The sequence below is a fragment of the Saccopteryx leptura genome, chromosome 4, assembly GCF_036850995.1.
Source record: "Saccopteryx leptura isolate mSacLep1 chromosome 4, mSacLep1_pri_phased_curated, whole genome shotgun sequence".
In the NCBI taxonomy this organism is placed as follows: domain Eukaryota; kingdom Metazoa; phylum Chordata; class Mammalia; order Chiroptera; family Emballonuridae; genus Saccopteryx; species Saccopteryx leptura.
In genome coordinates this window covers 211,287,381-211,303,692 of record NC_089506.1, presented here as the reverse complement: position 1 = coordinate 211,303,692, position 16,312 = coordinate 211,287,381, and the positions used below count along the sequence as shown (strand labels likewise).

At 50.1% G+C, this 16,312-nt stretch overlaps 1 protein-coding gene across 4 annotated transcripts in view; it reads right to left on the bottom strand.

The window, feature by feature from the left end:
- LOC136403683 (mitochondrial import inner membrane translocase subunit TIM16) overlaps positions 1 to 16,312 on the bottom strand; it is an 82,497-nt gene that overhangs the window by 47,015 nt on the left and 19,170 nt on the right. For all 4 annotated transcript variants that reach the window (XM_066382713.1, XM_066382712.1, XM_066382710.1 and 1 more), the window contains exons 7-8: positions 9,514 to 9,564; positions 176 to 262 (exon numbers count right to left, since the gene is read on the bottom strand). In XM_066382713.1, the coding sequence (XP_066238810.1) occupies positions 176 to 262; positions 9,514 to 9,564 (138 nt within the window). The remainder of the gene's footprint in view (positions 1 to 175; positions 263 to 9,513; positions 9,565 to 16,312) is intronic.

Below are 16,312 nucleotides of genomic sequence, written 5' to 3'. Positions count from 1 at the left end.
AGCTATTGAGAATGGAATCTGCCAGTTTTCAGCCACAGTTGGTCTCCCGGGGCTCTGAGACCAGGCTGCACTCAGGGCCGTATATGGACAGGCCTGGAGCGAGCCTCCAGTCCTAGCTTGCCAGTGGGCCTCACCCCTGCTCTCTAGGTCCCTGTTCACCTTCAAGGAGCCCTACCTGGTTGAATCCGGTGGACACAAGGTGCTCCTGGGTGCCTGTCCACGCCAGCCGGCTATCCTTGCTGTTCTCGTGGCCTTGTGTGCTCTGCAGGGGGCAGGAGAGAGCGCTGAGCCACTGCAGGTCCACTGGCCAGAGTCACACAGAAAGCAGCAGGGGCCAGGTCAGGGCCCCGGGGGCTGACTGCAGACGGAGGGGCCTCATGCCACTACAGGACGGACCTGGGCTAAAGGCAGTGCTGCACCTGGAGGGCAGACCCAGCCACCCAGCGTGGGCTCAGTCTCCTCCTTGTTAGGGACTGTCAGGCTATCTTGCTCACTACCAGGCCCTTTGCGATAGCATGTCACTGCCCTGGCAGGTGTCCTAGAGGCAGCACTCAGCTGCTGGCCACCATTTCCAGGCTCTGGGGACCTGAGTGCCCTTTCAGAATTTCATTTTTCTCGCTTGTGCATAGGGCTCATGTTGCCCCAGCCACCTACTTCCCAGGACTGGTGAGAGGATCAACTGAGACTATATGTGAGAGGAATGGGCCCGCTGCAAAGCACTGTGCAAATCAAGGGATTACTAGAATTACTTCTGCCTCCTGATGCTGCCAGGGGGCTGGGGAGAGGGCCTGGTGCCAAGCTCTGGGCAATGTCCCGGAGAGGGCAGAGCACTGCCCCTCTCCGCCCTCCTGTGGTGCTGGAGCTGCCTGCCAGCTGGAAGGCTTCCTGGGACCCAGGGAGGAGAGGCAAGTTCATACCACAGGCGACCCTGTCCCCTGGGCCCAGGCAGGGGGGAGTCACGGCAGCCAGAGGAAATGCAAACAGCTCCCTCCCAGTCACCCTGGCCTCTAGAGCCTGAGACAAAAGACCCTGTTACCAAAAATAGCTCACCCCAAACTGTGGCCAGCTTCCTCTAAGCTTCCCACGATCTCCTTGGGAATGAATGAGGGAGGGAGGCGGCCTGTGATGAGCTGGCCCAGCGCCCCCTCCCCAGCCCACAGAGGCAGACCCCAGCGTGGGAGACCATCGGAAACAGCTCAGTGTCGTTCAAGGGGCTTTTCTCACTGCTTACTTCCCACCCAGCCACAGCCTGCACAGGAAGTCAGGGCCAGAGCCTGAGAACCAGGAACCCACACTCCTCTCTCCATATACGAGGGTCAGGGTGAAGGTCAGCTCCACTCCCAACACCCCATAGGAGGTCAGAAGTGTCACATGGGCTCTCACCCTCTCATCAGTGTGCAAATACCCCCAGTGTAAACAGCAAACCGGATGCCTCACAATGCATCTGTGCACCATTTATTCATCTATCCTCTCAAGGAAGCCTCCCAAGGGCCAGGCACTGTGCTAGGAGCTGGTTGTGGGGTCAAACAGATCTCAGACGGAGGGTCATATACTTGGGTTAAGGAGAGCTGCTCATTCATTTTCTCAATACAAGAATCTGAGCTGCATATTATGCTAGGTGTTGGACACAGTGAACAAAAAAGGTCTCCAAACTCATAGAACAGGCAAGTCAGGAGGCAGATGTGAACCAAAGAGAAACAACGGTATCACCACATGTCATTACTAATGCCATGAAAGGGTAAAGTGGAGGTTAAGAGAGCAAGCTTTGGACTCAGACTACCTGGGTAAAAACCTGACCTGCCACTGAGGGCCTCGTCCCAGGATGAGCTACTCAACGACTTTGTGCCTCAGCTCCTTTATCTGTAAAAAGAGCACCATAGTGGGACCTACACTGGATGGCAGTTTCAAGGGTGTTAACAGTAGTGAACTGTGCTCAGGGTTCATTTGCATTTTTAAAGCATAACAGAGTAGAGTATAACTGAGAAGTAGATGTAAGGTAGCATCTGAGTTAGGACGTGAAGGATAGCAGGTGTGGGCCAAGCCAGCAGCGCAGAGGCCTGGGAGAGCACAGGGCCCAGTGCAGCGGCTGAGTGCGGCCAGGGAGGGGGCGCAACACCCAGCCTGCAGGGCCGCCAGGCAGCAACAGAGCGGTTCTTCATTCAGAGGCACAAGTTGGGGTTGGAATATACCTGGGCCCATATCTCCCACCTCCCTATTTTATACATGGAGAAACTAAAGGCCCAGAGAAAGAAAGCCATTTTCCCCAAGTCACCCAGCAAGAGAGCTGTTGGCTATTTGAGACTCCTGCCCACTGTGGGCTGAGCCCACAGTTACTGTTCTCTATCTATGCAAAAGGAACCTGAGGCGAGGGCAGGCAAGGAAATGGAGCCACAGCTAGAAAGCAGCAGAGCCTGGGCCACAAAACGCCCAGGGTCCTGGCTGTGCCTTGGCCACCTCAGGTTTCCAACAAACGTCTCTGCGTGAGCTCACACTGGGAGAACCAGGCCCCTGTGCTCAGGCAGTTGCAGTGAGGGTGGGTGTGGACTAGCGAGTCCTACTTGCCCTGTGGCTTTCCACTTGCATCGTCTGGTCTCTGAACCAAGAAGTGAAGACAAGGTAAGAACTGAGGCTGAACCCACTGTGCCCACTCCAGGTAAGCTCAGCTCAGCCTTCCTAGGGGCCACAGGAAGCCCCACGAACAGGAAAGGGATAGCCACGGAATCCCTCCCCTCTCCTCAATCTCCAGATTACTGGAGTGACTTTCATTTTCAGAAATGGCAAATTCTTTTTCGCTGACCTCAGTGAGACTCAGGGAGGAGGAGCCCTCTTTAAAGATCCCCAGATTCTTCCTCTCCTGGGGCAGCAGGAAGGCTGCATCTGGGACCCAGGCATCCTGCTAACCCAAGTCCCAGCCCCTGGAGGAACCGCTGCTGGTTCCAGGGCCACACACAGGCAGCACTCCAGGCCCACTGCCCCCACACCGCCCAAACCTGCAGGCCAGGCCTTGGGGGTTTCCCTCTCACAGGGACAGGCAGCAGGGTGTCCTGCTTGTGGAGAAGCCCCTGTCCCCATGTCTCCCCCACACCTGGCTCTGTAAGAGAACAGGAGAGGCTGAGACCAGGCAATACCTGCCCAGTACAGGGGCACCAGGAGCAGACGCATACCTGGCATTCCAGCTCCAGTGCAGCCAAATCCCCTCTCTGTTGCCATGGCAACACTTCCTGTGTGGGGCAGGGCAGCTGGAGGAGCTGACTTGGGTTCCCAACTAGAGCAAGAGGACCTCCTGCAGTGGTAAGAAACCCACCCACCCCATCCACCCACGCCCCTCCTTGGCTAAGCTCAGCGCTGGTGTCCAGATGCCTGACACCCCGGCAGGCCTGTCCATCACACAGGAGTGGTCAGAAGGGACAGGTCCACCTGCACACACCAGAGGTCAGAGGGCTTGTCCCAGACCCCCTCCTGCCCCTGTCAGGGTACTCACTACCTGGACACCCCTCAGCTGTGGATACTTCCGTAGCACACCCCTAGTTTCAGGGCCTAGGACAACCCCACCTGGGTGCTGGTACAGGAAGGGGCACCAGAGTGGCCCAGCTCCTACACCAAACCTGCCTCTGCTACTCAGCTGTGTGACGGGGCAGAAGTGGCCCGAGGGCAGACTGTATAGGCCAGTCACGGGGGCGGAAGGAGCTCCTGCATGCCAAGGGCCTTGGACATAGTAAATGATCATAAATGCCAACTAAAAACAAAGTAGGGGTGCGAACAGGAGGAAGCTGCCCAACTATCCCCTGCTCCAAGCTCAGGTTGCCTGAGACAAGGTCCAAAAAAGGAGCAAAGAGAGCAGAGGGAGGCCCCCTCGGGCCTCCCCACCCAACCTCAGGCAACAGGGACAGCCACTGGAGCAGGGGGGCAGAGGCTGGACCAGGCAACACTTCCTTCCTTGCCACCCCCCAAACAACGCTCCCCTCTGGAGGGAAGGAAGGTCTCAGGAGAAGGTGCTCCCAAAAGGCCTATCACTGGAGCTGGCCCCTCAGCTCACACCAGCCCTGGCCGCCAGCGGTAGTTTTCCTAATAGAAGCCAGGTGTGGGCCAGATGCCCCGGGCGGAAGTGGGGGGCAGGGCCACGCACAGGCAGCATTCCAGGCCCACTGCCCCCACACCAGCACAGGCACTGACCCAGCAGCACGGAGTGGGTGGAGCAACCCACGCTCTTCCCAGGTCTCCTGGACCAGAAGCCCCTTTTGGGGGGGGACTCCCTCCAAAACCAGATCATCTCTCTCCCTCTTCTAGGAATTTGGAGCCCCTTGGACCACAGCCATTGCATCTCTACCTCAGCCCCATTACTGTCCCTCCTTGCTGGAGGACATGAGGAGGCAATGAGGAAGAGGAGGAGATAAGGAGGAGGAGGAAGAGGGGAGGAGGAGGAGGAGGGGGAGGAGGAGGGGGAGGAGGAGGAAGAGGAAGAGCAGGAGGAGGGTGAGGAGGAGGAGGAGGAAGGTGAGGAAGAGGAGAAGGGTGAGGAGGAGGAGGAGGAGGGAAAGAAGGTGAGGAAGAGGAGGAGGGGAGGAGGAGGAGGAGGAAGGTGAGGAAGAGGAGGAGGGGAGGAGGAGGAAGGGGAGGAAGAGGAGGAGGGGAGGAGGAGGAAGAGGAGGAAGAGGAGGAGGGGAGGAGGAGGGTGAGGAGGAGGAAGAGGAAGAGGAGGAGGAGGGTGAGGAAGGTGAGGAAGAGGAGGAGGGGAGGAGGAGGAAGTGAGGAAGAGGAGGAGATAAGGAGGAGGAAGAGGAGGAGGAGGAGGAAGGTGAGGAGGAGGAGGAAGGTGAGGAAGAGGAGGAGGGTGAGGAGGAGGAAGGTGAGGAAGAGGAGGAGGAGGAGGGTGAGGAGGAGGAAGAGGAAGAGGAGGAGGAGGAGGAAGGTGAGGAAGAGGAGGAGGGTGAGGAGGAGGAAGGTGAGGAAGAAGAGGAGGGGAGGAGGAGGGGAAGAGGGGAGGAGGAGGAAGGTGAGGAAGAGGAGGAGGAGGAAGAAGGTGAGGAAGAAGAAGAGGGGAGGAGGAAGAGGGGATGAGGAAGAGGAGGAAGGGAGAGGAGGGTGAGAAGGAAGAGGAGGAGGAGGAAGGTGAGGAAGAGGAGGAGGGTAAGGAAGAGGAGATGAGGAGGAAGAGGAAGAGGGTGAGGAAGAGGAAGAGGGTGAGAAGGAGGAGGAGAAGGAAGGTGAGGAAGAGGAGGAGGGTGAGGAAGAGATGAAGAAGAAGAGGAAGAGGGTGAGGAAGAGGAGGAGGATGAAGGTGAGGAAGAGGAGGAGGGTGAGGAAGAGAAGGAGGGTGAGGAGGAGGAAGAGGGTGAGAAGGAGGAGGAAGATGAAGGTGAGGAAGAGGAGGAGGGTGAGGAAGAGAAGGAGGGTGAGGAGGAGGAAGAGGGTGAGAAGGAGGAGGAAGATGAAGGTGAGGAGGATGAGGAGGAAAAGGGAAAGGATGAAAACGTTCAGGCCAGGAGAAGCTTGCAATGCCCAGTGGGGCAGGAATGGGGGTGCTGTGCACTATGCCAAGTCCCTGGGCAGGAGAGGGCACCCTGAGAAAGCTGGAGCAACAGAGCCTCAGTCTTCCTCCTTCCTGAACCTGGGCCCCTTTTCCAGGCAAAGGCTTGAAGATCAGCCGCACAGAGATCCAGTGGAGCTCACTGCTTACCCCACACTGCCTGAGGCTCAGGCTCAGCTACCCACAGCCGCCACAGGCACACAGCCTGGCGGGAGAAGCACTAAACACACTGCTGGCCAACTGGGTTCACCTGTCAGGAGGGAGCCTTCTTCTGGTCTTCAGCCAGCCTTGGACTATCTTCGGCAAAAAGGTACAACTACAGGAGGGGAATGCAGGGGAGGGGGTGGAGCAACAAGGCCCCAGCTACTGCTGGTGGATTATCCTTGACCTCAGGTAGGGAAAAAGGGGTCTAGAAATGGAGACCAGAGTATTTATGATGGGACTGGGGCTTTGCTGGGGAGCTCCTCTCCTGACCTGGCAACAGGACCTGAACTTCATCTTTCTTAGGGAAAAGGCTCATCAGCTTTTAGAAAAATCTTTTTTAAAATGTAAATCTGGGCCCTGGCCGGTTGGCTCAGTGGTAGAGTGTCGGCCTGGCGTGCAGGAGTCCCGGGTTCGATTCCCAGCCAGGGCACACAGGAGAAGTGCCCATCTGCTTCTCCACCCCTCCCCCTCTCCTTCCTCTCTGTCTCTCTCTTCCCCTCTCACAGCCGAGGCTCCACTGGAGCAAAGATTACCCGGGCGCTGGGGATGGCTCTGTGGCCTCTGCCTCAGGCGCTAGAATGGCTCTGGATGCAACAGAGCGACGCCCCAGAGGGGCAGAACATCGCCCCCTGGTGGGCATGCCGGGTGGATTCCGGTCAGGTGTATGCAGGAGTCTGTCTGACTGCCTCCCCGTTTCCAGCTTCGGAAAAAAAAAAAAGAAAAACAAAGTTAAAAAAAAAATGTAAATCTGGCCTGACCTGTGGTGTTGCAGTGGATAAAGCATCAACTTAGAATGCTGAGGTTGCTGGTTCAAAACCCCAGGCTTGCCTGGTCAAGGCACATATAGGATGCTTCCTCCTCCTCCTCCCTACTTTCTCTCTCTCTCTCTCTCTCTATCTCTATCTCTCAAATCAATAAATAAAACCTTAAAAAGAAAACATAAATCCAGCAAGACCTGTGGTGGCGCAGTGGATAAAGCACTGACCGAGAATGCTGAGGTCACCAGTTCAAAACCCTGGGCTTGCCCAGTCATGGCACATATGAGAGTTGATGCTTCCCACTCCTCACCACCTCCTTTCTTTCTTTCTCTTTCTCTCAATCTCTTACCTCTCTAAAATCAATAAACAAAACCTTAAAAAATGAAAGTACAGTAAATCTGCTTGCCTGAACAGTGGTGGCACAGTGGATAGAGCATCAACCTGGGACTAAGGACCCAGGTTCAAAAATCCAAGGTCGCTGGCTTGAGCGTGGGATCATCCGGCTTGAGCACAGGCTCACTAGCTTAAACACAGGGTTGCTGGCTTGAAGCTCAAGGTTGCTGGCTTGAACAAAGGGTCACGGGCTCAGCCTGAGCCCTCCTAGCCCTCCTACCCAACTCTCAAGTCATAATGAGAAGCAACCAATGAACAACTAAAGTGACACAACTATGAGTTGATATTTCTCATCTCTCTCCCTTCCTGATCCTTTAAAAAAAAAAAGGTAAATCTGCTATCCATTTCTTAAAAAATATTCTTAAAAATGTAAATCTGGCCCTGACCAATTGGCTCAGTGGTAGAGCCACTGACCCAATGTGTATAAATCCTGGGTTCGATTCCCAGTTAGGGAACACAGTAGAGGTGACCATCTGCTTCCTCTCTCTTCCCCCTTCCCCTCCCACAGCCATGGCTTTACTGATTCAAGCACATCTGCCCCAGGCTCTGAGGATGGCTCTGTGGAGCCTCCACCTCAGGCTTTGCTAAAGATAGCTCAGTTGCAAGTGGCCCCACACAGGCAGAGCATCGACCCCAGATGGGGATTGCCAGGTGTCTCACAGTCAGAGCGCATGCAGGAGTCTGTCTCTGTATCTCCCTTACTCTCATTAAAAAAGAAAAGAAAAAAAAGTAAATCCAGCCCTAGCTGGGTAGTTCAGTAGTTAGAACATAGTCCCAATATGACAAGGTTGTGGGTTTGATCCCTGGTCAGGGCACATACAGAGATCAACCAATGAATGCATACATAAGTGTAACAACAAATAGATGTTTTTCTCCCTCTCTTCCTTTCTCCCCCTTTCCCTCTTTCTAAATCAATAAATCAATTAAAAAAAAACTTTTAAATGTACATAAATCTGCTTGTTCCTGCTCAAAACTCTCTAATGGGCCCAGACTAAGTAGCTCAGTTGGTTAGAGTGTCGTCCTAAAAGGCTGAAGTTACAGGTTTGATCCCCAATCAGAGCACATATAAAAATCAACCAATGATGGCATGAATAAGTGGAACAAGTCGATGTTTCTCTCTCTTTCTTGCTCTCTCTAAAAATTAGTAAGTAAAAAATTAAATAAAAAAACCTTTTTGCCTGACCAGGTGGTGGTGCAGTGGATAGAACATGGGCCTGAGACACCAAGGACCCAAGTTCGAAACTCTGAAGTCACAGGCTTGAATGTGGGTTCACCAGCTTGAGAGCGGGGGTCAATGGCTTGAGCACGGGATCATAGACACGACCCCATGGTCACAGGCTTGAAGGCCAAGGTTGCTGGCTTAAGCAAGGGGTCACTGGCTCGGCTGGAGCCCCGGTCAAAGCACATGTGAGAAAGCAATCAGTGAACAACTAAGGTGCTGGAACTATGAGTTGATGCATCTTATTCTGTCTGTCCCTCTCTTTCTCTCTTGCTAAAAATAAATAAATAAAAATAAAAAATAAATAAAAAAAGAAACTTCTCGCCTGACCAGGCGGTGGCACAGCGGATAGAGCATGGGACTGGGATGCAGAGGACCCAGGTTCAAGACCCCGAGGTCGCCAGCTTGAGCAAGGGGTTACTCGGTCTGCTGAAGGCCTGCGGTCAAGGCACATATGAGAAAGCAATCAATGAGCAACTAAAGTGCCGCAACGAAACACTGATGATTGATGCTTCTCATCTCTCTCCGTCCCTGTCTATCCCTCTCTCTGACTCTCTGTCAAAAAAAAAAAAAAAAGAAAAAAAAACAACCTTCTCCAATGGCTTCCCACAGCACAGGTGACCGGCCCTTCACCATGGGTCCTGCCTCTCCTCTGTGGTCCTCACTCCTAGAAAAAGCTCACCCCACCTCTGGCTGTCTGTGTGTGTCCTCTTTTTACCCAAGCCATTTCCTCAGAGAAGCACTAAGCTGTCCCAGCAAGAGAAGCCCCTCAGCAAGTACCCTGTATGTCTGCTCGCTCACTATAGAACATTCTGTGCCTGGCACCAAGCTACTGTTGAATGAATGAATGACTCCGAAGAGACTGAATGCCAATAACATGAACCCACTCAGAAATCATAGGGCCACATACCCCGTGCACACCCACAGACAAAACCAAACACACTCACTGCCCGTGTCCTGCAAATCTGGCAGGACCCCCGGAACAGCCCACAGACCCTGGGCAGAGACAGAGGTCTGCTGCTGAGACTAGAGAGGTGCAGAAGATAGGGACTGCGTCTTTTCGTTCCTTTGTGGCTAGCCTCTGCTGACCACACCAGGAAGGGAAGGTGGGGATAAAAGTCTCAAAGAAGAAAAGGAAGTTGGAGTCTCAAATTAGCTTCCTGAAGCCACGGGACGCCTCTATTGAAGGCATGTGGGCAGCCTGGCTGTGCCTCACCCTGTGATCAATGCCAGACCCTCCCAGGACCCAGAATATGCTTCCGAGAAAGAGCTGGAGCCCACCTTTTTGGTGACCCCCCCAGACACCCACCGGGCCTTGGCCAGGGGTACGGGATGTGGCAGAATCTGTCTGCCAGGAGGCTAAGCCTGCCCCTACAGGCACCTCCTGGAGCCACTGGGGCCTCACAACTCACCTGGGAGGCCTCAGGCTTTGCTCTGGGGTCAAAGATCCTCAGCTGCTTGTCCTGGAAAAACAAAGAGGAGGCAACAAGAGGGCAGTTAGGGCAGGCTGGGTCCCTGGGGGCCAGCCTTCCTCCCAACCGCAGGCTCTGGTCGTTCCCACCGCCCAGTATACACGGCTGGCATTCACCACCTACAGACCGTCCCCAGACTGGGTCCTCCTTCTCACAACAAGGGGCTGGCCCCTTTCCCTGTCCCAGTCACTTGCAATAGAGAACTCACTGACAAGAGCTCCCATCTCCTAAGTACCTACCACATGCCAGGCATGTTATCTGTAGGATCTCTCCCCATCTCTCCAACGACCGTATGCCTCTTCACAGATAGAGAAACTGAAACCCAGTACCAAACTCTAGGCTACCAACTGCTACACGAATGTCCAACCCTGTGCTTGGCACAGCCCAGAGGTGCTCGCACGACATCATTCCTACGCTTAAAAAATTTGGTGTCTAATCAGGATAACCATTACTCATCACACAATTCCTGATTCATATTACCCCACGGTGGCAATGGGAACAGACAAAAAAAAGGTAAAGATAAAATGCCTACACCTGTCTAAAAACTTTATATATGTGGAATAATCTGTGTGTATGTACAGTGGTACCTTGAGATACGAACAGACCAACATATGAATTTGTAGATACAAGCTGCGACTTGGTCCGTATTTTTGTTTGAAATCCAAGCGAAATTCTGAGATACGAGTCATGATTCGGGAAGCTGCCACTAGTTGGCGCATTGGCGCACAGGTCCAGTATCAGCAGTTTGATATACGACTTGACTGACTTTCGAGCTCTGTTACAGAACGAATTAAATTCGTATCTCAAGGTGCCACTGTATGTGTGTACACACAAACATATGTATATAAAGCATTGAGAGAGAGGGGACAGAAACTACATCCACTATTTACAGGCTAGGCCATGATCAGTTCCTTTTATTTTTAATTTTTATTGATTTGAGAGAGAGAAAAAGAAAGAAAAGGAGAAAGGGAAGAGACAGATGAGAAGCATCAACTTGTAGTTACTTTACTTTAGTTGTTCACTGATCGTTTCTCATACATGCCTTGATCAAGTTGCGCCAGTGACCCCTTGCTCAACTCAGTGACCTTGGGCTTCAAGCCAGTGACTTTGGGATCATGTTGATGATCCTGCCCTCAATCCAAGTGGCCTCACGCCCAAGCTGGCAACCCATATCAAGCCAGTGACCTAGGGGTTTCAAACACAGGACCTCAGCCTTCCAAGTTGATATTCTATCCACTGCGCCACCACAGGTCAGGCAGCCATGATAAATTCTTAAGTGCTAAAAGAAAGACAGAGAATAATATGGCATGGTATAATCCTACTGTGGTAAAAATGAAAAATCCCTATTTGTCTAATCACAGTTTTGTAGGTTTTGCAAGTTTGCTGAGCAAGGAGAAAGGTGTTGACCAGCACAAGCCACGTGTTAAAAGTTGGGTACGCCTGACCAGGCGGTGGCGCAGTGGATAGAGCGTCAGACTGGGATGCAGAAGACCCAGGTTCGAGACCCCGAGGTCACCAGCTTGAGCGTGGGCTCATCTGGTTTGAGCAAAAATTCACCAGCTTGGACCCAAGGTCGCTGGCTCAAGCAAGGGGTTACTCGGTCCACTGAAGGCCCACAGTCAAGGCACATATGAGAAAGCAATCAATGAACAACTAAGGTGTCGCAACAAAAAACTAATGATTGATGCTTCTTATCTCTCCACTCCTGTCTGTCTGTCCCTGTCTATCCTTCACTCTGACTCTCTCTCTGTCTCTGTAAAAAATAAAATAAAATAAATAAAAAAGTTGGGTACCAAATCTGGGGGAAATGGAGGTTGATTAGCTCTTCCTTTTTACATCTTAAATAGTTCCACTTTGTTTCAATCAGCATGGATTCATATTTTCATATTTTGGAAAACAATGAACCCACAATGAACTGGAATTTGAAATTAAAAACACTATACCATTTATATTAGCACCAAAAATTCTGAAATACTATTTGTTAGTTATTAATCTAACAAAATATGTACAGAATCTATATGAGGAATAATATAAAACTCTCATGAAAGAAATGAAAGAATGAAATAAACAGAGAGAAAGATAGCCCATGTTCACGGAAAGGATGACTCAATATTATCAAAATGTCAGTTTTTCCCAACCTGACCTATAGATTCGATGTATTCCCAATGAAAATTCCAGCAAATTATTACATAGATAGTGACAAAATGATTCTAAAGTTTATATGAACAAGCAAACGACTCAGAGTAGTCAATTCGATATTAAAGAAGAGCCCTGGCCAGATGGCTCAGCTGGTAAGGGCGTCGTCCTGAAGCAGAGGTTGCTTGGTCAATCCCCAGTCACGGCATGTACAGAACAGATCGATGTTCCTATCTCTCTCTCTCCTCCCCTCTCTCCCTCTCTCCCTCCCTTCCTCTCTAAAATCAATAGAAATAAACACTAAAAATGGATCACAGACCTAAATGTAAAAGACAAACCTATAAAACCTCTAGAAGATAACACTGGAGGAAATCTAGGTGACCTTGCATTTGGTAATGACTAACTTTTAAAATTTTTTATTTGTTTGTTTGGTTGTTTGTTCTTGAGAGGCAGGGAGAGAAAGAGAAAGAGAGAGAGAGAGAGAGAGAGAGAGAGACAGGAACACTGAGCTGTTCCTGTATGTGCCCCAACCGCAGATCAAACCAGCAACCTCTGTGTTTAAGGACAATGCCCAACCAACCAAACTATCTGGCCCAGGTGGCAATGACTATTTAGATACAACACCAAAAGCATGATCTATGAAAGAAAAATAAATAAGCTGAACTTGATTAAAATGACAAACTTCTGCTCTACAAAAAGTACTAAGAAAATGAAAAGACAAGCCACCAACTAGGAGAAAATATTTGCAAAGCACATATCTGAGAAAGGGCTTGCATCCAAAATATTCAAAGAACACTTAAAACTCAAAAATAAAAAAACAAACAACCAGTTAAAAAAGAGCAAAGTTTCAAGAAAAAAAAGGGGGGCAAGAACTCAAACACCTCACCAGAAAAGATACACAGATGGAAAATAAATATATGAAAAAATGCTTAATAATACATCTCATTAGAAAACTGTAAATTAAAACAACAATAAGCTACCACTACACACCTGCCAGAATGGCTAAAATCCAAACAATTGAAGACACGAAATGCTAGTGAGGATGTGGAGCAACAGGAATTCTTTCACTGCTGATGGAAATATAAAATGGTACAGCCACTTAGGAAGACAGTTTGGCGGTTTCTTACAAAGCAAACAAAAATTTTTACCATATGATTCAGCAATTGTGCTCTTAAAAGTATTTAGGCAGATGAGTTAAAACTTAAGTCCGGGCCCTGGCCGGTTGGCTCAGTGGTAGAGCGTCGGCCTGGCGTGCAGGAGTCCCGGGTTCGATTCCCGGCCAGGGCACACAGGAGAAGCACCCATCTGCTTCTTTACCCCTTCCCCTCTCCTTCCTCTCTCTCTCTTCCCCTCCCGCAGCCAAGGCTCCACTGGAGCAAAGTTGGCCCAGGCGCTGAGGATGGCTCTGTGGCCTCTGCCTCAGGCGCTAGAATGGCTCTGATGGCGGCAGAGCAATGCTCCAGATGGGCAGAGCATTGCCCCCTGGTGGGCATGCCAGGTGGATCCTGGTCGGGCGCATGCGGGAGTCTGTCTGACTGCCTCCCCGTTTCTAACTTCAGAAAAATTAAAAAAACAAAAACAAAAACAACTTAAGTCCGCACAAATGCTTATAGCAATTTAATCATAACTGCAAAAAAAATTGGAAGCAACCGTGATGTCCCCCAATAGGTGAATGAACAAATACACTATGGTACATTCACACAATGGAATATTATTCAGTGATAAAAAGAACCAGCTAAGACCCCAAACCATAAAACTCCTAGAAGAAAACATAAGGAAAAAGCTTCATATCAGATTTAGTAACAATTTTTTGGATATAACACCAAAGCATAGGGAACAAAAGCAAACAAAATAAAACAAAAAAACAAAAACCAAAAATGAATGGACTAACCACATCAAGCTTAACTTTTGTTAATCAAAGAACACAACAGAGTAGAAAGACAACCTATGCAATGGAAGAAATCATTTGCAAATCATACATCTGATAAAAGGTTAACCTCCAGAAACATTATCAAATGACCAGATTAAAAAATAAGCAAAGGATTTGAACAGACATTTCTCCAAAGAAAATGGCCAAGAAGCATATGGAAAGATATTCAACATCATTATTTTCAGAGAAATGCATATTAAAACCGTAATAAAAAAACCAAAACAAAACCGTAATGAGCTATTACCTCATACCCATTAGATGACTACTATCAAAAACCCAGAAATGCCCTGGCTGGTTGGCTCAGTGGCAGAGCGTTGGCCTGGCGTGCAGGAGTCCCGGGTTCGATTCCCGGCCAGGGCACACAGGAGAAGCGCCCATCTGCTTCTCCACCTCTCCCCCTCTCCTTCCTCTCTGTCTCTCTCTTCCCCTCCTGCAGCCAAGGCTCCATGGGAGCAAAGCTGGCCCAGGCGCTGAGGATGGCTCTGTGGCCTCTGCTTCAGGTGCTAGAATGGCTCTGGTTGCAGCAGAGCATCGCCCCCTAGTGGGCATGCCGGGTGGATCCTGGTCGGGCACATGCGGGAGTCTGTCTGACTGCCTCCCCATTTCCAACTTCAGAAAAATACAAAAACAAACAAACAAACAAAAAAAACCACTCAGAAAATGCACCCTGACCATTTATCTCAGTTGGTTAGAGCGTTGTCCTGAAACACCAGGTCTGATCCCCAATCAGGGCACACATGGGAAGCAACCAATGTATGCACAACTAAACTGAACAAATGAATGCTTCTCTCTCTCACCCTCCCTCTCTCTCCCTCTCTCCCTCTCTCTCCCTCTCTCTCTCTCTCCACTCCTCCTTCCTCTCTAAGACCAATCAATTAAAAACAAAACTGAAATAACCCTGGCCAGATGGCTCAGCTGGTCAGTGTTGTCCCAACATGCCAAAGTTGCATGTTCCATTCCCGGTCAGGGCACATACAAGAGTCCACCAATGGACCTGTGGTGGCGCAGTGGATAAAGCATCGACCTGGAAATGCTGAGGTCACCGGTTCAAAACCCTGGGCTTGCCTGGTCAAGGCACATATGGGAGTTGATGCTTCCAGCTCCTCCCCCTTCTCTCTCTCTCTCTCTCTGTCTCTCCTCTCTCTCCCTCTCTGTCTCTCTCTCCTCTCTAAAAATGACTAAATAAATAATTCATTTAAAAAAAAAAAAACAGAAGGCCCTGGCCGGTTGGCTCAGTGGTAGAGCGTCGGCCTGGTGTGCAGGAGTCCCGGGTTCGATTCCCAGCCAGGGCACACAGGAGAAACACCCATCTGCTTCTCCACCTCTCCCCCTCTCCTTCCTCTCTGTCTCTCTCTTCTCCTCCTGCAGCCAAGGCTCCATTGGAGCAAAGTTTGCCCGGGCGCTGAGGATGGCTCTGTGGCTTCTGCCTCAGACACTAGAATGGCTCTGGTTGCAACAGAGCGACGCCCCAGATGGGCAGAGCATCACCCCCTGGTGGGCGTGCCGGGTGGATCCCAGTTGGGCGCATGCAGGAATCTGTCTGACTGCCTCCCCGTTTCCAACTTCAGAAAAAAAAAAAATAATAAATAAATAAATTTTTTTAATTAAAAAAAAAAAAAGTCCACCAATGACGGCATGAATGAATGGAACAAATCAATGTTACTCTCTCTCTGTCTCTCTCCCTTTCTCTCTCTAAAAATCCATAAGTAAAAAAAATTAAACCCAGAAAATAACCAGTGTTGGTGGGAATGTGGATAAATGGGAAGCCTTGTGTACTGTTGATAGGATGTAAAATAGTAAAGCCACTTAGGAAAAGCGTGGACATTCCTCAAACAATTAAAAATAGAATTACCATACAATCCAGCAATTCCACTTTGTAGTATGTACCAAAAGAACTGAAAACATGCCTGACCAGTGGTGGCACAGTGGATAGAGCATCGAACTGGGATGCTGAGACCCAGGTCCGCAACCCTGAAGTAACCAGCTTGAGCACAGATTGGGCGCCGGTTCAGCAGCTTGAACATGGGGTCGCCAGCTTGAACGTGAGATCACAGACATGATCCCATAGTCGCTGGCTTGAGTCCAAAGGTCACTGGCTTGAAGCCCAGGGTTGCTGGCTTGAGCAATGGGTCCTGGCTCAGCTTCAGCCCCCTGGTCAAGGTAGGTATGAGAAACAATCAACAAACAACTAAAGTGATACAACTATGAGTGGATGCTTCTAATCTCTCTCCTTTTCTGCCTGCCTCTCTCTCACAAAAAATGAATTTAAAAAAATTGAAAACAAGGTCACAAAGAGATATTCGCACACCCATATTCAAAGCAGCATTATTCACAGTAGCTAAAATGTAAAAGCAGCCCAAGTGTCCATCGGATGGATGGATAAGCAAAGTGTGGTTGGTATATACATACAATGGAATATTATTCAGTCTCAAGAAGAAAGGAAATCCTGTCACATACTACATGGATGAAACTTGAGGACATTATGCTAGATGAAATAAGCCAGTCACAATGGGATAAATACTATAAGATTCCACTCACACGCAGGAGCTAAAGCAAATTCATAGACAGAAAGGAGAAAGGTGGTTGCCAGGGCTGGGGGAGGGGCAAAGGAAGTTGTTTAATGGGTGTAGAGCTGCAGTTCTACAGAGGAAAAAGTTCTGGAGACCCGTTTCA